This window comes from Diplodia seriata (assembly GCF_021436955.1).
Source record: "Diplodia seriata strain FDS-637 chromosome Unknown scaffold_1, whole genome shotgun sequence".
Lineage (NCBI taxonomy): Eukaryota > Fungi > Ascomycota > Dothideomycetes > Botryosphaeriales > Botryosphaeriaceae > Diplodia > Diplodia seriata.
The window spans coordinates 2722504-2744687 of NW_027117308.1; the positions used below are offsets into that span (position 1 = coordinate 2722504).

The 22184-nt window shown below is 58.4% G+C and overlaps 8 protein-coding genes across 8 annotated transcripts; 4 read left to right on the plus strand and 4 right to left on the minus strand.

The window, feature by feature from the left end:
* Positions 1-438: 438 nt before the first annotated feature.
* On the minus strand, positions 439-1503 carry SLS55_000799 (uncharacterized protein; the record flags this gene model as incomplete). The annotated part of the gene is made up of 1 exon (XM_066772307.1): positions 439-1503. One exon carries the CDS (start codon positions 1501-1503, stop codon positions 439-441), a length of 1065 nt encoding a protein of 354 aa, XP_066637586.1.
* A 5087-nt stretch (positions 1504-6590) lies between these two features.
* On the minus strand, positions 6591-7493 carry POM33 (Transmembrane nucleoporin; the record flags this gene model as incomplete). Its single annotated transcript, XM_066772308.1, has 2 exons — positions 6591-7123; positions 7190-7493. 2 exons carry the CDS (start codon positions 7491-7493, stop codon positions 6591-6593), a joined length of 837 nt encoding a protein of 278 aa, XP_066637587.1.
* Positions 7494-8584: 1091 nt separating this feature from the next.
* On the minus strand, positions 8585-10350 carry CDC3 (Cell division control protein 3; the record flags this gene model as incomplete). The annotated part of the gene is made up of 4 exons (XM_066772309.1): positions 8585-9220; positions 9273-9739; positions 9794-10111; positions 10347-10350. The coding sequence occupies 4 exons, from the start codon at positions 10348-10350 to the stop codon at positions 8585-8587; spliced, it is 1425 nt and encodes a 474-aa protein (XP_066637588.1).
* A 966-nt stretch (positions 10351-11316) lies between these two features.
* Positions 11317-13364, minus strand: EXO70 (exocyst complex component exo70; the record flags this gene model as incomplete). The annotated part of the gene is made up of 4 exons (XM_066772310.1): positions 11317-12707; positions 12762-12979; positions 13029-13113; positions 13166-13364. The coding sequence occupies 4 exons, from the start codon at positions 13362-13364 to the stop codon at positions 11317-11319; spliced, it is 1893 nt and encodes a 630-aa protein (XP_066637589.1).
* Positions 13365-14003: 639 nt separating this feature from the next.
* SLS55_000803 (uncharacterized protein) lies at positions 14004-15248 on the plus strand (the record flags this gene model as incomplete). The annotated part of the gene is made up of 1 exon (XM_066772311.1): positions 14004-15248. The coding sequence occupies one exon, from the start codon at positions 14004-14006 to the stop codon at positions 15246-15248; it is 1245 nt and encodes a 414-aa protein (XP_066637590.1).
* Positions 15249-15310: 62 nt separating this feature from the next.
* SLS55_000804 (uncharacterized protein) lies at positions 15311-16453 on the plus strand (the record flags this gene model as incomplete). The annotated part of the gene is made up of 1 exon (XM_066772312.1): positions 15311-16453. One exon carries the CDS (start codon positions 15311-15313, stop codon positions 16451-16453), a length of 1143 nt encoding a protein of 380 aa, XP_066637591.1.
* Positions 16454-16843: 390 nt separating this feature from the next.
* On the plus strand, positions 16844-19588 carry SLS55_000805 (uncharacterized protein; the record flags this gene model as incomplete). The annotated part of the gene is made up of 3 exons (XM_066772313.1): positions 16844-18161; positions 18210-19301; positions 19353-19588. The coding sequence occupies 3 exons, from the start codon at positions 16844-16846 to the stop codon at positions 19586-19588; spliced, it is 2646 nt and encodes an 881-aa protein (XP_066637592.1).
* A 611-nt stretch (positions 19589-20199) lies between these two features.
* Positions 20200-21993, plus strand: SLS55_000806 (uncharacterized protein; the record flags this gene model as incomplete). The annotated part of the gene is made up of 1 exon (XM_066772314.1): positions 20200-21993. The coding sequence occupies one exon, from the start codon at positions 20200-20202 to the stop codon at positions 21991-21993; it is 1794 nt and encodes a 597-aa protein (XP_066637593.1).
* Positions 21994-22184: the final 191 nt, after the last annotated feature.

Consider the following 22184-nt stretch of genomic DNA (forward strand, 5'->3'; position numbering starts at 1 on the left):
CGGTATCTGATAGGCGAAGCCATCAACACGAGCACCGTTTCTCGCCTGATTCAAGCCACCGGTGGACGGGAGTGGACCGAGAGACGAGGCACGCGCACAACAAGAAAAGGCATGCAGTACAAGATTTAAAGTTATACAGTTAGAGACACTTCGATTAGGCTGCTACTACTTGGTCGTGCTCTCCTGCCCGAACCAGTCCATAATCGCGGTTCCGATCATTATCGGCCTGTTCCCTTCACTGGGCCGACATGGCCGTCCAAACATTAGGATCCCGTAAGTTGCTTTTCCTCCATCTCGCCTCTGTTCCGTTGCTGCAATAACATGATCAAATGCTGCGCGCGAAAGCGCACAGCTACAAAAGGGGTATCTTTGAGCAGTAACCAGACCCATAAACGCCCGCTTCCAGATAATATACGAAAATGAGATCAAGGATTCTTTTCAATCCCAAGCATGGTCGAGGGCCATGACGTTCGGGCTCGGTTCCGGCGTCGCAACACCTTTGAACCACGTCGCCGAGCCTTGTAGCGACAGCGGCGCTGGCCGGTTCTTTTCACCGGTCGCCGCATATGGCTCTTCAGCAACTGCCTTTGCAACTGCAACCGTAGTAGTGGCGGCGGCGGCGTCGACCGCCTTTTGGCGGGTACGCAGGCTCTCCCTGTGCATATCCTCGATGGCGTCGCGAATGAATTCGAGAGTGAACGAGTGCAGGTCATAGTCCAGATCAATGAGCACGCAGCGCTGCGTGGTAGAGAGTTGACGCGCAGAGAAGACACCGTACGAAATGCGCTGGGCCCAGTGCTGCAGCGACACCTGGTGGTCGTCCAGGTAGCCGGTAGCAAGGGCCAGGGCGGACAGCACCAGCAGCTCCGGCTCAACACAGCTCTTGGTGGCAGAGTTCAGGACGGGAGCAGCGGCCATGAGAGCGGGAGACGCGGGAGGAGAAATGGGGGCATTCGCGGCCTCGAGGAGCGGTGAGGCGGCGGGAGTAGACTCGTTGAGGGTTAGGGCGTGCCGCCACTTTTTGGCGAAGCGCATGCTCAGAGCATCGAGGATGCACGCCGTCAGGCCGAGAACCTCGACGGGCAGGCTCGAGCGCTCCAGATAATCCTGGATGGTGCTCACTGACGGGCGGCGGCTGCAGGCGTTCGAGGGAACAAGCTTGGCGAGGTGTGACGCGGGCCCTGAATTTTGCGTCAGTACGTGCTGCAATTGCGCCAGGACAGCCGCAGGGCACTCACCCCGCAGATCGTGCTCGTCCACCAAACGGCCAGGCAGGCTCTTGGGGGACTCGTTCCAGGAGGCGCCGGCCTGGGCAGGCGGAGGGGTGGGCAGATTGGACAGCGGCACGTAGTTTGCCAGGTAGGCATCGAAGTCCACGGAATCAACAGAGCCGCGGCGGCTGCCGACAGACAGAGGGGGGCTCTCCATTATTTGTGTGCTGGCGGGCAATTGCGTGGACGGCGACAGCGATGGGCTCTCCGGCTCTGGGACACTGCTCGTCATGGGCGTGGTCGCCGGGCTGGGCAGGCCGCGGGTGTTATATAGAAGGTCAGCGCGCAGAGCTCGCGCACTGGAGGAGCCCCTAGCAGGACCGCCGAACCCCGTTTGCGCGGGACCCCTTCGTGGCTCTTGCGACCTCCTGCCTAGCCGTTCGCGGAGCTTGGGCTGACGTGACACCCATGATCCGAGGCCAGGTTCATCGCGACAGCTCGGGCGCGCCAAGCGGCCAAGGACGGCCTGCGAAACAGACATGGGTCGCTGCTCCACTCGCGCCTGCTTGCGACCGCGCGAGGCAGCACCGCCAGGCACGCGAGCGAAAAAAGGCGCTGCACTCTGCTGGCCGCTCGTCATCCGCGCCAGCGCCCGCACCAGCGCGCCGTGAGCCGCTCCTAGCCCGCAGCCATGCCCCAACCTGCCCGCAGACGCCGCCCGATCGTTGCCCGCGTCGCCTGACGCGATCGCCCTTCAGCCTCTTCTCCTCCTGCGGCGTGCAGCATGCATCCGCGTAGGGTGATGTCCCCCGCCGAATGCGGTTCTGCGCTGCAGCCGCGGGCCGACGACACGAGCTGCTGCGTCGCGGCTGCTTCTGGCCATGTGCAATACAATATTCAGTCCGCATGCTCAGCTCACCATCGAAGCAACGGGCTGTTTCAGCGCCGACCAGCCCTAATGGCAGTCCCGCACACCGACCGGGTGGCACTGCCAGCCCGCCGCCGGCCGCTGCATGAAGACCACGAGCTCAATCGCTCTCCTCGAGCAGACGCCAATTTCCACCGCGACCCACGCCGTCAGCAGCCCGCGAGCACAGCGGAGGTCAGCATGGCCGGCGGCAGCTTTCACCGCTCCGTCCTTGCTGGACCCGGGCTAGTCCCCAATCTGCCCGCTGCTCGCCAAATAGATTGATTGACTGAGATCAAGCTTGCCTGAGGCACCCCCTCACTACGGACTCAGCCTCCTCCCGGACCGGGCCTACTCCATTGGAGCACGGGCGCCAGTGGAGAAGCGGCTTGTGCCTGCTTGGCTCCTGAGGATTCTCGTCCGTTCCGCCTTTCTGATGCTGCGGCGCCAGTGGCTCTCGGCTCCGGCACAGCCAAGGTCCGTCGCTGCCGGCGCGCAGAGCGCCTCATGCCGGCCCCGTCGGGGCACAAATTAACTACCTCTGTGGCAGAATCGGGAAGAAGCTCACGCAGACGCGCAAACCACATACGCGTTTGGCGAGGCCGCGGCAGCGATCCGCGATCTCTTGTACTGTATACCGCCTGGCCCCGAGCTCCGTGGCGCCCTGCTGCCGTCGAAGCTTCAGGCGACAGTCTAGAAGCTGCAGGCGGCCTGCGGATGCGCTGCAGCTCGCCGCCCATCATCCCCTAACAGGCGCTGCACAGTCGTGATCTTTGCTCCAGGCTATCTCGTCTCATCTTCGGGCGAGCAGCCGAGTCACCCAGCAGTCCCTGACCGCAGACCTCACCCGTAGGGGCAGGCCGGCCTCCGATCCTGCACCTCCCGTGGCGCCCCTTACAATATCTTCTCCATGAACTGACCTACTCCAAAACGTATCGATAGACGGCAATCGATATTCTCACTGGCCACTTGCTTAATCCCACTATTCTTGGAAGCTTCGCTAGCTCTGAATCCGTCTGTCCCTCCGACGCACTGTCGTCGACGGCCACCTCTTTGTCCATATGCCCACACATCCCCATCCTCCTCCCCACCCCTTTTGGCCCAGCCAGGCCCCCTCTCGGCTCCAGACGGCGCATCTTTAATATCCTTGCGGTGAGTGCCGTCCATCCCGCATCCACCCGCGCTTGACCGCCCAGCCGACATTGTACCTGTCGATGTACGTCTCGCATAAAAGGCCTCAAACCTGCACAAAGGCAGGCAAGACTAGGCGACCAATGGCCGCACCCCGCGCAGCCATAATGAAAGTCAGACAACGGCCATGGCCATGAGACGCCCAACTCTTTCCGCGGTCGACTGCCGAATGGCGGCGCACTGTTGCGATGACGACTTCATAACGCCGGTGACGCCGTGGGTGAGCCATTGACCCTGCACTGCCACAGCAACCGATCACCCGTCAAGACACGAAAAGGAACCCACATCTCGTTTTCTTTCCGCCTTCTGTAAGTCCGACAGCCGAGCACAGGACTCCATCGCTCCTCGGACCCTGTTCATCCTCGTTCTTCTTGCCTATCGCCGTAACGACCGGCAACGGCACCGCACCCACTCCGGCAGCACAAGGGCCGATCGACAATCGGCAGGGCTTAGGGAAGGGAAAAGCGGGAACGCCGACTCAATTATCACGAACGTCGCTGGGCCGGAGAAACCTGCCTTCCTCTTTGCGCATCGCACGACACGGGAGAGAAACGAGAATACGAGATCGACGGCTGTAAGGCTGAACGCTTGAAACACGCTCTGCCTATCCAATCAACCAGCGACTAGTGTTGAAGTATGAACTGTCAAGCAGCGCTAGGAAAGCAGATACGAGAATACGATTATCTTTGTGGTGGGCTGATGTTGCGTCTCGCCCGCCAAGCCACCAAAACGACATGAAAAACCTGCGAGTGTGAGAGGCTGAGACGCGGTGAAACCTGCCAGCGGCAATAAGGCTGTGCAAGAAAACTCATCAAGCGAAGGAAGCGGGGCGGCCTACGATTAGGCCCGGCCGATACAGGTCTCAGTTGTAGATAGGCATCTACGGGGCCCGTTTAAACGGGGTTTCACGGGTGGGCGCGTGCACCATGTAGATTTCGATTTTCTTTAGATGCGGCTGAGATGTGTTTGTTGTGTGTGGCAATCCTTCCCCTTCCTTCTGTGGAGATGCGCCGGCCGAACAACAAGCAGGGTAACCCCAAGGACGCGACGCACGCATTCAACGAGCCCAAAGGAGCCCAACCTACCTGCCGTTGTTACCGTATTACCGCCGCACGCCTTCGTCCTCGTGCCTGGAGCTCACGATTTTGTCTTTTTTACGTATTATTTTGTGATGTCATCTCATTCGTGGTAGGAGCTAATGTACAAGAGCTACGCTACCAGTACCGAACCAAAAAACCAACAAGCCGCGTGGTGTAACCAAAAGACGTCAGAAGAAAGGGATGGCGGGGAAACAACGTCTGGAATGCAAAACGTCACGACGCGTTCCTGGGCCGAGGAACCGGGAACATCAAACAGCCCTTTTTCTTTGGGTTCCCCGCGTCACGGACGATGTCATTGGACTTAACCGACCCAGGCAATGGCGGGACATGGAGGCTGGAATAGGAAAGAGCACAAGAACTACTCGCACAATCGGGGCTTGTTGCCAACGAAATCCGACGGCACTAAATCGTGACGTGGCGACGCGGAATCTGAACAACGGCCCGTTGCCCAACCCGCCGCCCATCCGAACGTACTCTCGTAGCGGATTGGGCTAGGTAGGTAGCGGCTTTCCCGAGCCTCAACCGCAAGAGAAGGAACCGTTGCTGCCTTGACATCTTTTTCAGCCACAAAACCAATCACACAGCCACCGCGGACCGGGATATCCCAAGCTTCACATGAAGCAAAACAGCTCACATTAATTTCCTGCGATCGCCATTCTTCTCGAATAATTCCCTCTCTCACCCTCTCTCTTGGCATGTGACGTGCCCCGTTCGCCTCATCTTCGCTCTCTCCAGCCACCCGAACCAACCTCTCGTGCTTTTGTTAACCGAAATGAGGTGTTGGATGGCTGGAGCATCTCATGTACGGTTGCTGATTTCTCCGCGGGGCAGGGCCAACCCCGCTTCCACCGCATCAGACACGCGGACATCGGCCATGATTCGTACCATCGTTGGGCTCGAAGGCTCGAAGCCTATGTGGCTGTGAGAGAGGCAGGTAATTTAGCATCTCATACGCACATTAATCTCGCACCCTGACGAGTATGCTTGAAGTAACTACGGTACGTCATCGAAGAGCTGTACGTCGAAAAGCCAACGCTGCCGTCTGCTATAGGTCCTACAGGTGCTTGAAACTAATCTCGAGAGCCTAGCAGCCCGAGATCAGGAATGACCATCTCCAACGAACTCTGTGTCCCCGAATAGAACGTCCGTACGGTAGTCCAGATGTTCACACCGCGCGTAGTTGAAGGGCGTCAACTAGGTGGTTGTTATTCTCAAAGGCCTCTGGGAGATGAATACGTCAAAAATTTCCAACAATAAATCCTGGCCCACCTCCACGGACATATCAGATGACATTTCGCGTCTCCTTCACAGCTATCAGGTAAAACGGTGGAACACTAGTTCTGGCCAAACGCTACCTAGGTACCACTCACTGTTGACGTATTCTTAACGCAGACCATCATGCCTCTGTGTGTGACATCGCCACTGCCGTATTTATAGTTGCATTTCATTAACCTTCCTGCTTGCTTGCTTGCTTGGAAATGAAACACAACACGAGTAGACGAGCTCCTGCCTTCACACTAGAACTTCACGTATTGGGAGAAAATCTTCTGGAAGGGCTAGTTGCGCGTAACACCATGATCATTACTAGAAATCGTTGTATAACCGGAATGGACGCGCCTGGAGTGAATACAACGCCATGAGTACGAATGATGTTGGGGAGGGAAACTAGGGAAGGCCAATTGATACTCCAAAGAGCCAATATGGGAGGCAACTGGAAACCAGCACCTCGCACATAGAAGTTACATGAAGGACCGCTGACGCTCTGCTAAAAGAAAAACGAAAAACACAAAGAAATGAGCACAGGAAAGGCCAGACCATAAATGAAGATTCTTTTGTTCCATCGCATTGCAGTTCGTTTCGACAAAAAGTGTCTACTCATCCTGTGCCCCCGCGTAATGCCTGGCGTCTGGCTAACCTAAGACTATCCAGACTACCTGACATGTCCTACGCCAGTGGCACATTCCGTCCATGCATTGACTACGAAGAATAGTCCAATGATGTACCCTCAAGCTCTCAAGACCCTTTCAACAGTTCTTCTCATAGAGGCATGCTGGTTGCACCATCCGCCTTTCTCATCAGGTATCTTGTAGAAATAGCATAGAATGTGTGATCAAGCTCTCTGAACCACCTTTGAGTCCAAGCAACCGTAGAATTTGCCAGGCGGGATGCTTCGGAATGTGCTTACTGGGCCTTCTTAGGGCCGGCAGCACCACCGGCGTACTTGTTCAGGTCAGTCGCGTCAAAGGCCTGCTTGGCGAGGCCCTTGACAGTCTCCCAAGCCTGGCGGGCAGGCGGAGGAGTGCTCTGCTGCTGGACAAGGGCGTCGGCGCGAGCAGTAAGCTGCTGGATGGCAGACTGGACGAAGGTGCTCTGCGAGATGCGAGCGCGGAAGAAAGCGGTGTAGAAGATCAGGAGGGCCCATGAACCACGCTGGAAGAGAATAGCGGAGCCGAGGACGCGGAACCACAGCGCGATCTCAAGGACAGCAACAAGCGTCATGCTCGTGTCATAGTACTCCTTGACGAAGCGGCCGATGGTGTTGGAGATGGCGGACTGATTGGGCTTGGCGCCCTCGGCGGCCGGAGGCTGCGGCTGAAGAACAGGCAGCAGGTTCGTGCGTGTGTATGTGAGCACGTGGAATACGGAGTAGACAGCGAAGGGCAGGAGGGCAAGGGGAACTTGGAGAGAGTTGTACAGCCAAAGGAGAGCCATGACTGTAGGAGAAAGCTAATTAGAATCAAAGGAGAACCATTGACGGCGGGGCTGGGGCCTGGACGTACTCAGATACTGAACATTCTCATCGGCAATCATGCTAAGAGCACCGCCCTGCTTGCCGGCCCTGACGCGCGCGCGGTATGCCTTGTAGACCACGATGCCGTACGTAACCGCGGCAGCGACGAAGGCCAAGCGGTAGGAGAAGCGGGCCATGCGCGAGTAGAAGTTGAACGTGAGCCACGACAAGCCGTAGCGCAGAGTGCAGAACAGCAGCGTCAAGTGGCCGCCGAACCAGGCAAACTGCAGACTCTGCGCGAGCTGCAGAAGCCTCTGCTGGAGAGGCATGGAAGCGGGGGGCGGAGGAGCCATAGCTTCGGCGGGAGAGGGTATCGCGTGGGGTAGCTGAAGTGGTACTGCGGCGGGTCAGTTTGTGCGAGGGCGCGGTGGGGATGGTGTCGGTGTAGGTGGTGCGGTAGAGGCGACAGGTGGGATTACGAGGGGAAGGCGCGATAGTAAAGTTCGGCGGGCGGCCGCCTGGCACATGCGCACAGAGAACACCTGGCGAGAAGGTGGCTGGGCTGGTGCAGCGCAGAGGCAGCAGCCGCGCAGAGCCAGCGGAGCTCTCGCGGAAGGACAGGGAGGCATTGTTACTTACAGCAAGGGTCTCGCGCGCTGGGGAGGGGATCGCAACGAAGGCCTGAGACGTGGAGGTCGCGGTGAGGTTTTATGGTGATCTCTGACGTGAACACGCAGAGCGCAGACCGAGATCAGGGCAGCGCGTCGCCGGTGACGAAAGTGCCGTGCCCTAGCTTGAGCTCAGCTCGCTCCTTCCACCCTGGGTCACGTGCGGCGCGCCAAAGATAGCACCGGCGCCACAATCGCAGAGGCCGCGGCCCAGCTACACATTGCTTGCTTTGCTTGCGCGGGTCGTCCCGCGGTGCCTTTAAGCTTCGATCCTGCATTGCTACTAATATGAACTAACACCTTCTGACAAGGAAATTAAATTGAGTACTGGACGTGTCGGTGGTAGTAGAATACATGGGAAGAAGCAATCTGTAGTCCCTGCCACCTACTGCCCTCCACAATGCGATCTACTTATGTGAATAGCTGTTCGACGTCAAGGAGATTGCAATGCTGGAGGTATCAATCAAGCAGACGCAAAAGGAAAAAAGAGCAAAGAAGAAAAGGGGGCCGCAAGCATAAGAACAGAAATAATTGAGCCAGTCCAATGAAAACCCCCCGACGCGCTCGAATCCCCAACTCGCATCGCCAGTCGTTGAATTAAGTGGTCCCTACGGTTACCCCAGAGTGTCGGAAGACGGAAAAACGGGTTTAATGAGCGTTCGTAGAATATGATAGTGAGACAAAGAGAGCTTTTGGTCCAGTGGGTGGTGGATGAGAGGCAAGTCGTCTCAAAGCCAGGGCGAGCGAGATCGTCCCATGCGCGGCCGCTGTTGGGCTTAGCGCAGAGAGAAACCCTTTCTCTTGCCCTCTTTTTCTATCGGCCGGCCGCTCTCGATCCGCCCCTTCTTCTCCTCGAGGTCTTGTCGCTGCTTCTCGAGCTGTTCCTTCATCTCCCGGTGTCGAGCGTACAGCTCCTCCTCGCTCTGCCGCAGCTTGCTCTCCTTCTCTGCGACCTTCTGCTGGAACACCATCTTCATTTCCTGCTCCATCTTCTGGAGCTTCTGCTCGTGCAGCGTGCGCTCCTCCTCCTGCTTGACGGCAGGGTTGACCTCCTTGAAGACGCTCGGGTCTTGCGAGACACCCATCGAGATGAGCTTGTCCGAGCGGTAGTTCTCGTACAGCTGGTTGTTGGTGTGCTCCTTGAGTTCCTCCATGTGGGTCCGGATGAGCATCTGGCGGAGCTTGACGAAATCGCAGTGCTCCTCGTTGTCGACCTCGATGACACCCCAAGGGTAACGGCGGCCGCGGACCGTCCGGCCGTCCGAAGTCGTCACGTCGGTGTTGGCACCAACGACGGCGAAGGGGACCTTGGACATGATCTCTTGGTTCTCGGCAATGGTCTCCTCGTCATCCATCTCGTAACGGGGACCCTCGAAAATCTGGATACCGTGGTGGGTAATGTCGGAGAGAATCTGTGGTACATGGTCAGAAACGTGTCGCCACGAGGTCTCACGGAGCTCCTACCCTCTGCTTGAAAGCATTGATCTCATCGTCGGTCAAAGTGTCAGACTTCGCAATGACCGGAATCAAGTTGACCTTGGTGTGGAGCCTGCGCATAACCTCGATATCCAGGGGCTTCAGGGAGTGGCCGGTGGGCTGGATGAAGAAAACGCAAGCGTGGATGCGGTTGTCAACAATGTTCATCCGGTTGACCTTGTTCTCCGCATCGAGGTAGGCATCGAAGCGCTGCTCAATGTTCTCGACGATCGGGCGCCAGGAGTCATCGTTGTTGACAAAGTCACCAAAACCGGGGGTGTCAACAACAGTCAGACGGAGCCTGACGCCATTCTCCTCAATGTCGGCGCTAATGGACTGGATAGCGACGGTCTTGGGAATGATGTCGAGCGACGGGGCCTTGCGCTCCTTCGGGGGGTAGAGAGAAGTGTTAAAGAGCGTGTTGACAAGGGTCGATTTTCCGAGTCCAGACTCGCCTGTGCGTTCCACTGTCAGCGCCTGTCAATGTCAAATGTCAGGATTCAACGTACCGACAACCATGACGTTGAAGTTGAAACCCTTGCGGACACTCTTGCGGTGCCACTGGTTGGGCAGGTTGGCGAAACCGACGTAGCCGGTCAGCTTCCTTCTCACGATGTTGCGCATGTCGGTGGCGGCCTGGGCAGCGGCCTTGGGGTCCTTCGAGGAGACAGTCTGGGGAGAGCTGCCATCCGTGCCGGCCATCATGTTACTCGACTTGACGTCGCTACCGGCGGGTGACGACGGCTTGCCGTTGGGGGTGGGAGAAGCGGCCGAAGGGATGGGAGAGGCGCGCGTGGGAGCGGCGGGGATAGGAGCGCCGTTGGTTGCTGTGAAGAGGACCGGAGTTAGCTTGCGTGTCCAATGAGTCTGGCCAACGTCATCTGATGGGCATCAACGCAGCAGCCAAGTGGCAGCTGGCGCCAATTGCCCACGGAAGAGGGCATCGGTCCACCGTGGTCGCGGCGCTGCGTTGGGGCAGAGGCATTGTCGCGACAGCGGCGCGTCGATAGCGCCACCCAACGGCCGGGAATGGATACGGGGTAGGGGCTGGGGATAGCTTACCCATGGCGAAGTTGAGGTAGACGTCGACGGTGGACTTCGAAACGAGAGACTACTGTTGAGGAGGGCGCAGGGTCAGTACAGGAAGCGCAAAGGCGCGCAAAGGCGGCGGAGAATTGGTCAGAAGCCACTGGACGGCGCTCGAGCGGAGACAGCCTCAGTGCGTCGGTGGCAGACGGGGCAGGACGCGCGACATACCAGTCAGTCTAGCTATGCTAAAGCTGGTGAGGAGACAGTGCCAGAGGACGGCGAGACGGGGCAGGGTGTGCTGTGAACAGTCGCCGACCGCTGCTGCTTGGTTGTGTGCTGGCTGAGCGGGCTGGGGGCAGGTGTAGTACTGCAAGACTGATCGTGGAAAGGGGTCCTTGGGGCAGGGATTAACTTGATTGGTCTTGGCGTCGCCGGGGTCAAATAACGGGGGACGAGCGTTGTGCAGCGGCGTCCGCGCGCAGAGTCAGGCTAGCAACAACAGTAAAGGTGACGAGAGCCGCACGCTGCGATTGAGGGTGTGCAGGTTGGGGGGCGCGGTTGCAGCAGCGGCGTCTCGGTCGTGGCCAGCCTGCCGGCATCTGCGGTCGCACCTGCCTTGCCCGCCTACGCAGGCCGTCAGCCTGTCCGCAGGGGAAATTGCCTTTCGCGTCGTCGTCGTGCCACGACAACCTACTGCACGCGCACCAATCACGCGTGCGCGCGCTGGGAACCGCTCACTCGCCGCTGCCCGCCCACGTATCACTACTGCATCAATTCTCCGGCCGGCCTTGTAGCCTGAGCCTCACTGCCCGTCCGCCCTGCGACATCCGTGAAACAAGCATCGCGGATGTGAGCGCCCAGCCGGCGATTGCGAAATTATATGTCCATCTATTATCCAGCCGGTGTCTGCGATAATGCAGCGCCGTGAACATCCGTACGCCATAACCACAAGGGGGTATACCCAGAACAATGAAGCCGCAGAACGAACCCCCACTTTCCCCCCTCACGCCAAACCCGCCAGCGTCGCTGCCAGCTGCGACTTGTCGTATTTGACGTACTTGCCCTTGCCCTTATCGATCTCGTGATACCGGTCCCAGAAGCGCCCGTACAGCGGCTCGATCATCGTCTGCACCTCGCGCGCGAGGTGGGCCTTGACCTCCTTCTCCATCGCATAGCTCCTGTGCTTGGCGATCAGCTCGTCGAATGAAGTGTTGAAGCTCTTCCACTTCTCCTTGACGTTGTCTTTATCCTTGGAGCTGAGGTTCTTGACCACTGACGCGGAATCGACGGATCCCGCACCTCCAGAGTGGGGCCGTCCCCCGCGGTTCGTGTACTGGACATCAAGAAGACAGCCCGATGGCTCTTTCCAAGCATCCAAATACATCTGCGTGGCCCGTTTCCGCCACGTCTCGACTACCTTGGCTGCGTTAGCCAGCAGAATGGCAAGGTCCGAGGAACGGATCATCCTCTCGATAATGGCAACGTTGTTGATGATAAAAACGCCCTGCAATGCCTTGCCCTTGTGGAGCATGCGGCCCTTGGCATCGAGTTCCTTCAACTGAGTTTCGATCATTTCCATGGCATAGTGAGCAAAGAGTTGCCGGCCATCCGCTCCAACGTCGAAGGACTTGCTAAGAGAGGTTGTCGACGAGGAGGCAGAAGCTGTCGACCAGCCTCCATCTCCCAAGGATATCAGAATCGAAGAGAGAGGGTCGAGGTAATTGGTCATCTGTTGAAGGCGTGCCATCATCTCATTGGTGGTGTTGGAGGCGCCGCCATCAATGGGAATAGCAATCAGCGTAGCCACCTTGTTACGCGCCTCTTCCATCAGCGTGCGCAGTGAGGATTTCGCAGTTTCGCGTATAGGCTTGACTGAATCAGCAATCGGCCGCTTCAGCTCTCCCGTCTGCTGTTCCAGGCGCAGCGAGAGGTTTGAGACGATGTCAATAATCTCGTACGCAAGGAAGCAATCGGTTGTCAGGTTACTCTTGACGTGATTGTTGAGTTCCCTCAACGTCTTGGCAAATTCGTTCAGAGCCATCTGACACGCTTGAGAGTAAACACGAGCCCAATCCTCACGCGCGAAGATTGGACAAATGTTCTCATACTCAGCCATGAAGAGGCCTTCCAAGCCAGAGGCATACGTTCCGATGCCATTGGTACCTTGGCGGTATATCGCATCAGCGGTAGTCTTTCTCGCGGTATTGATACAGGCAGCCGCCAAGTTACGCAGGGTGTTCGTAATGTACTCTCCGCGGACCTCGGCATAGATCTTCGCAGAAGGGGTTTCTCGCCCATCACCCTGAGACATCTGCGCAACAGAGGCAGTCATGTGCGAGTTGATGGTTCGCAGGTTCGACGCCTTCTCCTGGGGCAGCGTGGGGAACGGCAGTTCTAGTCCAGGGGTCAGTATGGATGGAGCGTAGCCGAAGCATGAATGACACTAACGCTTTGTAATATAATGCAACGGCTCGACGGGACGTGCATCTTCCCGGAGAATTTCCTTGAAAACATCCTCTAATTGTTTGGTGCCTCTCTTCAGCAATGAATTCAACTCCGATATCGCCTGTTGGTTCGACCGGAGGTTCGAGTACTTGAGGTCGCCGAGGGCCTGAGTGGTGCGATCCAAGGACGCGATGAAGTCCCCAAGGCCTGCTTTCCTCGGACTGTGGAAGGTTAGTGCGAGGAACTATGAGGGATTGAAGTTGCACTCACCCAGCGTTGATGATTTGTTCTTCGCGACCTCTCTGGTCGAGGGGCTGCCGTATCCGATCGATGGCGTCTATGATCCGATCGACGTCTGCGTAGCAATCAGCAACTGTAGAGATGCTCGGTGAGTCGCAAACACGTACTCGAGTTGGTGGTCTGCAGCTTCTGCGTGTTCCCGTAGATGGGCCCAATGGCCTCCTGAACGCTCTTGCCGCTGGTTTCCAGGCGGTTCAGCGAGCCTTGGATTTTCTTCGTCAAGCCCTTCAGCTTCTCCATATTCGCGAAAAGCACCTCGACCTCAGCGCTCTCCTCCGCGAGCGCGGCTTTCTTGACGCCCACCATGGTGTCGGCGGGGCGCGGCGGGCGCGAAGTCAGCCCAGCGGCGGTAAGGGTGTGGTGGCGGCTCGAGTCGAAGAAAAGGGCGCGAGCAGGGCTATGGTAGCGAGCACGCGACGCGGCGCAAGGGAGTCTTGGGCGGAGATGGTGTTAATGGGGGGTTGATCGCTCTGTGCATCGTGGGGCCTGAGCCAGAGCTGACCCGACTGGAGCTGGTGACGGAAGTGCTGGGTGCCCGATGCCGAGAATGCGGGCGCTAGGCGATCGGGCAGGGAATCCCTGGCCTACGCGGGCAGCCAACGTAGACGCCAATGCCGACGTAGCTATGACCGATTTCAACAATTCCTGTTTCCTCCGCGATACGCTTCTTCTACTTTCCATCGCCCCGGTCGCTGAAGTCCCGCGATCCTCCAGCCACACTGAGCGCATGTTCCCACGCACGACACCATCCGCCTCGCGAACCGCGCTGAACATGCCATAAATCGAACCCGATCTGTCCCGCGATCCTGACCATTGCCATGGCTCGCATGTCTCAATTGTCAAAGCGCTCGGTCGCGGGACTCCACGGCCAGCTGTAGGTTTGAGAGACGCATCTGCCCAAGCGCGACGCTAATTCTCTCCAGAATGAGGAGCCGCGCACTCCAGATGCGTCACATCGCCAATGTCAGCCGTAGGACCTCCTTCCAGCGCACAGTCGGCGCGCTCGCACTCGGCTCAGCAATCGCAGGCCTCGCAACATACAGTTACTCGAATCGCACGCGCCCTGACTGGATCCCCGTCCGATACCTGCACAATGACAGCTCCACCGATGCCGCCAAATGGCCCCAGGGTTCCCCGAAGATAGAAGCGCGCCAGCAAGCCAGAGATACTGGGGAGAAAGGTCAATTTGGCAAGGATGAGGGCAAGCCAGGGCAACAGCCTCCGCCATCCCAATCTCGCAAGGCGACTGAGAAGGGTGAGGAGGAAGAATCTCCTGAGTCTACTTGGAATGGTATTATGATGTCCATTTCCTCCATTCCGGAAACCCTCTCTGCCTTTGGCGGGTCGCTTTCGGACTACCTGGTTCCGGACTGGGTCAAGATTCTGCCAGGGTTCATGACTAAGCTCCAGACGGAGCTTTCCATGGCACCTGGGTCCTTGGCCGATGAGATCTGGCGTGAGGCGAACGATCCAGAGATCAACCCCGAGATCCTATGGGACGCGCGCGTTCGTATATCTCACGAGCTGTGCGATGAGGAACAGGCGTTCTTGCGAAAGCGTAAGTTGCACGTACGCCACGCTCTTGCCAAGTATCTGGGGATGGATGAGAAAGACATTCACCCCGACGACGTGCCGACCATTGCCATGTGTGGCTCTGGGGGCGGGTTGAGAGCGCTGGTGGCTGGCTCATCTTCGTACCTTTCCGCCCAAGAAGCGGGACTGTTCGACTGTATTACTTATACTGCTGGGGTCAGCGGCAGCTGTTGGCTCCAGACGCTGTACTATTCTTCCATCGGAGGGCAAAATCATGAACGGCTGATCAATCATTTGAAGCATCGGCTGGGCGTGCATATTGCCTATCCTCCTCCGGCAGTGGCAATGATAAACAGTGCTCCCACGAACAAATTCCTTCTCAGTAGCGTCGTTGAGAAGTATCGTGGCGTCCCGGGGGCGGAGTTTGGTATAGTGGACATCTACGGCCTCCTTCTTGCCGCACGCCTCATGGTGCCAAAAGGAGAGCTGGACCTCGATGACCGTGACTTGAAAATATCGAATCAGCGTCGATTCGTTGATAGCGGCGCGCACCCACTACCGATCTACACGGCGGTCCGACACGAAATACCACACGCCACTGAGGATGCAAGTAAATCCAAAGAAATGGAGGGGGCTTGGTTCCAATGGTTCGAGTGAGTGTGGATCGTGCTACCCCTGCAATTCCCAGTGCTGACTACAACAGATTCACACCCTATGAAATGTGGTGCGAAGAGCTTGCGGCGGGTATCCCCACCTGGGCGATCGGACGCGAATTCAAGGACGGCAAAGCCCTTTGGAGAGATAACGGCCTTGCTCTCCCAGAGCTCCGTGTTCCACTTTTACTAGGGATCTGGGGCAGTGCGTTCTGTGCAACGCTTTCGCATTATTACAAGGAAATTAGGCCAGCAATGCAAGGACTGGCTGGTTTTATGGGGATCGACCAGATGATCATGGAGCGCGACCACGACCTGGTCAAGATGCATCCAATTGACCCTGCAGTCATCCCAAACTACGTCCTTGGATTGCGCGAACTGCTTCCTCAATCATGCCCGGAGAGTATGTTCACGGCATCGAACCTGCAATTGATGGATGCTGGCATGAGCAATAACCTACCTCTCTACCCGCTTCTCCGCCCCGGTCGCGATGTGGACATTCTCATAGCCTTCGACGCTTCGGCCGACGTCAGGACTGACAACTGGCTCAAAGTCGCGGAAGGCTATAGCAAGCAGCGAGGGATTGTCGGCTGGCCCGTCGGGGCTGGTTGGCCGCCTGGAGACGAGAGCAAAGAGCAGATCGGGGAGGAGCTGAAGGCAGCGCAGGCCGGGTCAGAAGAGCAGGCGGCAGAGAAACTCGCCGAGGCTCAAGAGAAGCAGCTTTTGGATGATGAGAAGAACGCACCCAAGAAGCACGATGACCTTGGCTACTGTAACGTTTGGATCGGCACGACAGGGCAAAGAGTGTCTGAGGAAGAACCGGAAGAGCCATCGCCAGCTACGGCCAAGCAAGTGCAGGAGGATTGGGAGCTCATGAGGCCGGACGCAGGCATCGCGGTCATCTACTTCCCCTTCCTGGCGAATCCAAAGGTCGAGGGAGTGGATCCGCGCGAGTCAGACTTCATGTCGACCTGGAACTTTGTGTACACCCCAGAGGACATTGATAAGGTGGTAGCATTGGCACGGGCGAACTTTGAGGAGGGCAAGGACCAGACGATGCGCACCGTTCGAGCGGTGTATGAGCGGAAGAAAGCCAAGAGGCTGGAGCGGGAGGCTGAGGAGAAGGAGCAGCGGCGGCGCTGGAAGCTCCGCACGGGGCGGGTTGGCAAAAAGCTTGGAGAGGGCGACCACGGCGACCACTTCAGCTGAATGCGAGTCGCGACGTGGGAGGCGTCGGCATGTGCGACACATAGAAATAGCGTGATACCCCAGGGCGGAGCAGTGGTAGATGGAAATAGAGGCGCGCCAATGCAGCATGACATCACCCGAGCTTGTTGGATCGCCCAGCCCCGCGACGCGCCAAACAGAGGGGCAGGTGATAAGACGCGCGCAGCGGGCCCGTCGCGGATCAAGCAGGAACGCAGCGTGCAAGGCAGGGCACTGAGCAGGGATCCCGTCAGCTTTTGCAACGCGAAGACGGCTGCCGGCACGAGCGTAGCCAGGAGCCTCTTCTGCCATAAATCCTGCCTGCCTCCGTCGCCAATTGCCTCCGCACCCCGCTCGCTCGCGTCTCCCACCTCCCTCCCTGCCCTCAGCACCATGACTTCCCCTGCACTGGATGCAGGCCCCGCGCAGGCCGAGAAAGACGCCGCGAAGCACGACGAGGAGTCGCACAATCCCCAGGGCCTCAAGGGCCACCTGAGGCACCCGTTCCCCGGCCTGCGCGAGAAGCTCAAGAACACGCACCTGTACGACCTGAAGGTTGAGGCCACACACCTCAAGCACAAGCTCGGCAAGGTCGGCAACCTCATCAACCCCAACCACCGTCACGATGAGGAGCACGAGAAGGTCACCGACGAGAAGCGCACCAAGATTGGCGAGAGCCATCGTTTCCAGAGCTTTGCCCCGGAGCACGACGGCAACCTGATCAAGTGGTATGTCGACGGCCGCGACTATTTCTGGGCTGTTTCCGTGGCGCTGGAGCGCGCAAAGGAGACCATCTACATCGAGGACTGGTGGCTGTCCCCGGAGCTGTTCCTGCGCCGCCCGCCCTACTATAATCAGGAATGGCGCCTCGACCAAGTGCTGAAGCGTCGCGCCGAGGCCGGTGTCCAGATCTATATCGTCGTGTACAAGGAAGTCAACCAGGCCCTCACCTGCAACAGCGCCCACACCAAGCACGCTCTGCGGAGCCTGTGTCCCCCAGGCTCTCCCGGCCATGGCAATATCCACGTCATGCGCCATCCTGACCACAACATGTTCGAGAACCTCGGCGACATGACTTTCTACTGGGCTCACCACGAGAAATTCATCGTCATCGACTACAACCTTGCCTTCATCGGTGGCCTGGATCTTTGCTTTGGTCGTTGGGACAACAAGCAGCACCAGATGGCGGATGTGCACCCTTCTGGCGTTCAGCACGAAATCTTTCCCGGTCAGGACTTCAACAACAACCGCATCATGGATTTCCAGTCCGTCGATGATTGGAAGTCGAACGAGCTCTCCAAGGCCGACTATGGCCGCATGCCTTGGCACGACGTAGCCATGGGCGTCATAGGACCCTGCGTCTACGACATTGCCGAGCACTTCATACTGCGGTGGAATTTCGTCAAACGTGACAAATATAAGCGGGATAAGCGCTTTGACTGGCTTACCGTCGAGGGCAGAGAGGGCGAGGACGAGGACCTGATCGCTGTGCAGCGTCCCAAGTTTCCTGTCGGGGAGTACATCCACCATCCACTCAGCCCTCTCAGCACGAAGCCGCTGGACGGCACCCAAGGCACCGTGCACGCGCAGATCGTCAGGAGCAGTGGCGATTGGAGCAGCGGAATCTTGGTGGAACACAGCATCCAGAACGCATACTGCGAGACCATCCGGAATGCGGAGCATTTCGTATACATTGAGAACCAGTTTTTCAGTGAGTACCAATGATTGCTATCAGTTTATCTCCTTCTGACATTTCCAGTCACCGCCACCGGAGAAGAGCAGGCGCCAATCCACAATCAGATTGGAAAGGCAATCGTCGATGCCTGCGTCAGGGCCGGTCAAGAAGGCAGGAAATTCAGAGTCATCATCGTCATCCCTGCCATCCCCGGTTTTGCTGGAGACCTCCGTAGCGATGCAGCTACCGGAACTCGGGCGATCATGGACTACCAGTTCAAATCGATCAACCGTGGAGAGCATTCGATCATGGGCCAGATCAAGAAAGCAGGCTTTGACCCCAGCCAGTACATTTTTGTTTTCAACCTCCGCTCTTTTGACCGTCTCAATACTACCCCTGCAATGAAGAGGCAAGAAGAGCAGTCTGGAGTGAAATACCAGGATGTTCAGCGCGCGCAGGCCGACGAGATCATGGCCACCGGTATACACGGAGCCAAAGGCGACTCCAGTAGTGAGGGCGGCTTCGACTCTGATTCCGACGATGAAAAGGACAGAAAGGAGATCGCGGAGCGCCGACGACGCTTCGAGGCAGAGAGAGAAAATGTTGGCTTGATGAAAGATGGCCATGAGAATATTCTCAGCGCCGATTCGCTTGCGGCTGCTGCTATGAAGGATGGAAAGAGTGTGTCCGAGGAACCATGGGACCCCGAGGATCCAGACTCGGAGAAGAACAATTTCGTTCAGGAGGAATTGTACATCCACGGAAAGCTCTTGATCGCTGACGACAGGATTGCCATCTGTGGTAGTTCGAACATCAATGACCGCTCCCAGCTTGGTTACCACGACTCGGAGCTTAGTATTGTCATGGAGGACACGGAAAAGATTGAGTCGACGATGAATGGCCAACCCTATCAGGCTGGGCGGCATGCGGCCACGCTTCGCCGTATGCTGTGGCGTGAGCATCTGGGTCTCCTGAAGGCGCAGGACTCGGATGCCTCCAACGATCCTAATGCGCAGCCTCCGGGCGATTGCCCCAACGACATCCAGGATGATGACCCGAGTTATGAGTTTGTGGCTGATCCTCTCGGCGACGAGGTCTGGGACATGTGGTGCGGAAGAGCATCCCACAATACGGAAATCTTCCGAGACCTCTTCCACGCGGACCCTGATGATAATAGTAAGTGCACTCTTCTCCACTTGTGTTTGGCCACTAACTGACAGTAAACAGTCAAAACCTTTGACGACTACTCCAAGTTCCTGCCACCGATAGACCCAAACAACCCTGACGCAGCGCACAAGCAAGGCCACATCTTTGACCTTCACCGCCGGACTGGTGATATCAAGAAGACACTTGACGAAATCAAGGGTCATCTGGTTTGGATGCCTCTTGATTTCCTAAAGGACGCCGAGATGGCCGAAAAGGGGCTGCAGGTGAACGCATACACGGAGAGTATCTACACCTGAGGAACGGCAAGTTGAGTGACGCATGAGTGTTGGGGGAGTCATTGAGAAGGACATGACACTTGGGGACGGACGGAGGGGGTCGGATTGCTATTCCCTTTCTTGCGGCTGGTTTCGCAATCATTCCTGATACCTGCCGTTCTTGATTTTCGATTCAGCCACGATGCTACTGATTTCCTAGGTAATAAATAATTCTTTGAACGATATTCGATACACAGCCTGCCTGCTTAGACTACTGTTGGCGATTAAGCGAGCACGGCACCTTTCTGCTTGACCCGAAGTCACCCGTCGTTTTACTGATATCTCGTCGATGTCCCGGTCCATCGAGTTTGACAAGCTACATTCGCCGGCCCGGGTAAAGAGGGCTCCTTGGCAGTGGAGATGCACAAAACAGGCTAGCCTTTCCTTGGAAGGTCCATCCGACTTCGCAACCCACATGGCGGCGCTCCACTTCACTCCACGCCCTTGTACATGATGCTATAAAACCGGACGAAACCCCGCTCTGCTCTCAAGGATGTAAAGCACAATCCCACCGCCTTTGTTTCCCCCTGTATACCACTGCAAGGCTTACAAGTTGCAGTAACAGCAGCCACGACTTTATCGGCCCGTCCCACATGACGACCACCACTGTCTTCCAAAACGGCCGCTTCTTCACGGCGTCTGGCGGCCCCAAGCAACCAGAGAAGCCATCTTTCGCCGAGTGCATGATCACGCATGGCGACAAGATCTCCTTCGTTGGGCCAGCCTCAAGCGCGGCAGTCCAGAATGCTCTAGCCGCAGGCGCGAGCACGCGCGACGTCGGAGGCCGCGTAGTGGTGCCGGGCTTCGTGGACGGGCATATGCACCTGATGCTGATGGGCCAGGCGCTGACGGCCGTGGAGCTCGGAGGCTGCGAGAGCCTCGACGACATCCGCAGCGCCATCCGCGCGTGGGCGGCGGCCAACCCGGGCGCGTCGCAAATCTTCTGCTGCGGATGGATGCATTCGATGACGGGCGACGCTCCCCCCACGGCCGCGCTGCTGGACGACCTCGACCCGCGGCCCATCTTCATCAACGCCAAGGACCTGCACTCGACGTGGTGCAGCAGCTCCGCCCTCGCGGCCATGGCCATCGACGAGAACTCGCCCGAGGTCCCCGGCGGCACCATTTCCAGGGACGAGAAGGGCAAGCCGACGGGTCTGCTGAGCGAGGCCGCCAACATCAACCTGGTGTGGCCGTACGTGGCGCGCGTGGCGACCATGGACGAGCGCGTGGAGCGGCTGGAGGCTGCCTTCGCAGCGTACAGCGCGGCGGGCCACACGGGCGTGGTGGAGATGGCCATGGACGAGACGGCGTGGGGAGCGCTGCAAGAGCTGATGCGCCGACGACGCGCGAACGCCCTGCCGCCGCCGCCCGTCCGCGTAGCCGCGCACTGGCTGATCAGCCCAAAGGACACTGAGGCCGAGAACGTTGCGCAGGTCGACCGCGCCGCCGAGTTGCACGCCCAGTTCAACCTCGAGACCTCGCCCTCCTTCCGCATCGCCGGCATCAAGGTCATCTGCGTACGAAACCCCCTCCTTCTCTCCCACCTCTCAACCACCACTAACCCCCCACAGGACGGCGTCATCGACGCCTGCACCGCCGCCCTCTCCGAGCCCTACTCCTCCAACGGCACCAACTGCGCCCCCATCTGGTCCGACGCGCAGCTCCAGCCCGTCGTCCGCGCCGCCGCCTCGCACGGCCTGCAAATCGCGCTGCACGCCATCGGCGACGCGGCCATCACCACCGCCATCGACGCCCTAGAAGAGGCCGCGACCACCAGTTCCCAACCCCTCCGCCGCCCGCGCATCGAGCACCTCGAGCTCGCGTCCGCCCGCGACGCCGCGCGCCTCGGCGCCCTCGGCATCACCGCGTCCATCCAGCCCGGCCACGCCGACCCGGCCATCCTGCGCGCCTGGCCCGCCCTGCTGGATGGCGGTGGATCCCATCGCTGCGGTCGCGCCTTCGCCTACGCCGACTTCCTGCGCCACGGCGCCGCCCTCGCCCTCGGCAGCGACGCCCCCACCGCCCCGCACGCGGTCTGGGGCGGCTGGTACACGGCGACGACGCGGCGCAGCGCGCGCGAGAGGGAGTACGCGGCCGTCGTCAACGAAGAGTGGAGGCTCGGCCTGGCGACGGTCGTGGCGGCGCAGACGGCGGGCGCGGCGTGGAGCTGCTACGCGGACGGGACGTGTGGGCGGTTGGAGGAGGGGTTGAGCGCGGATTTTGTGGTCGTGGAGGGGCTGGAGGGGTGGAGGGCGGAGGAGGTGGCGGATGCGGGGGTCAAGGAGACGTGGTTTGAGGGGAGGTTGGTGTTTGATGCCGCTGCTGCTGCTGCTTCTTCTTCTTCTTCTTCTTCTTCTTCTGCGAGGGAGGCGGTGGCGGCGTAATGGTGGACGGGTGGAGACGGAGAGAGGGGATGTGATGGCTGGCCTTTTGCCCTTTTCTTTTTTCTTTTCTTGGTCCATTGCTTCGTAGATACGAAGGTTTCAATCTCTGACGATACTCAACTATGATGAGAAAGAAATTCAGACTGATAAGGGAACAGCAGTACCGCGAAGTTCTGCATGGAGGAGCGTAG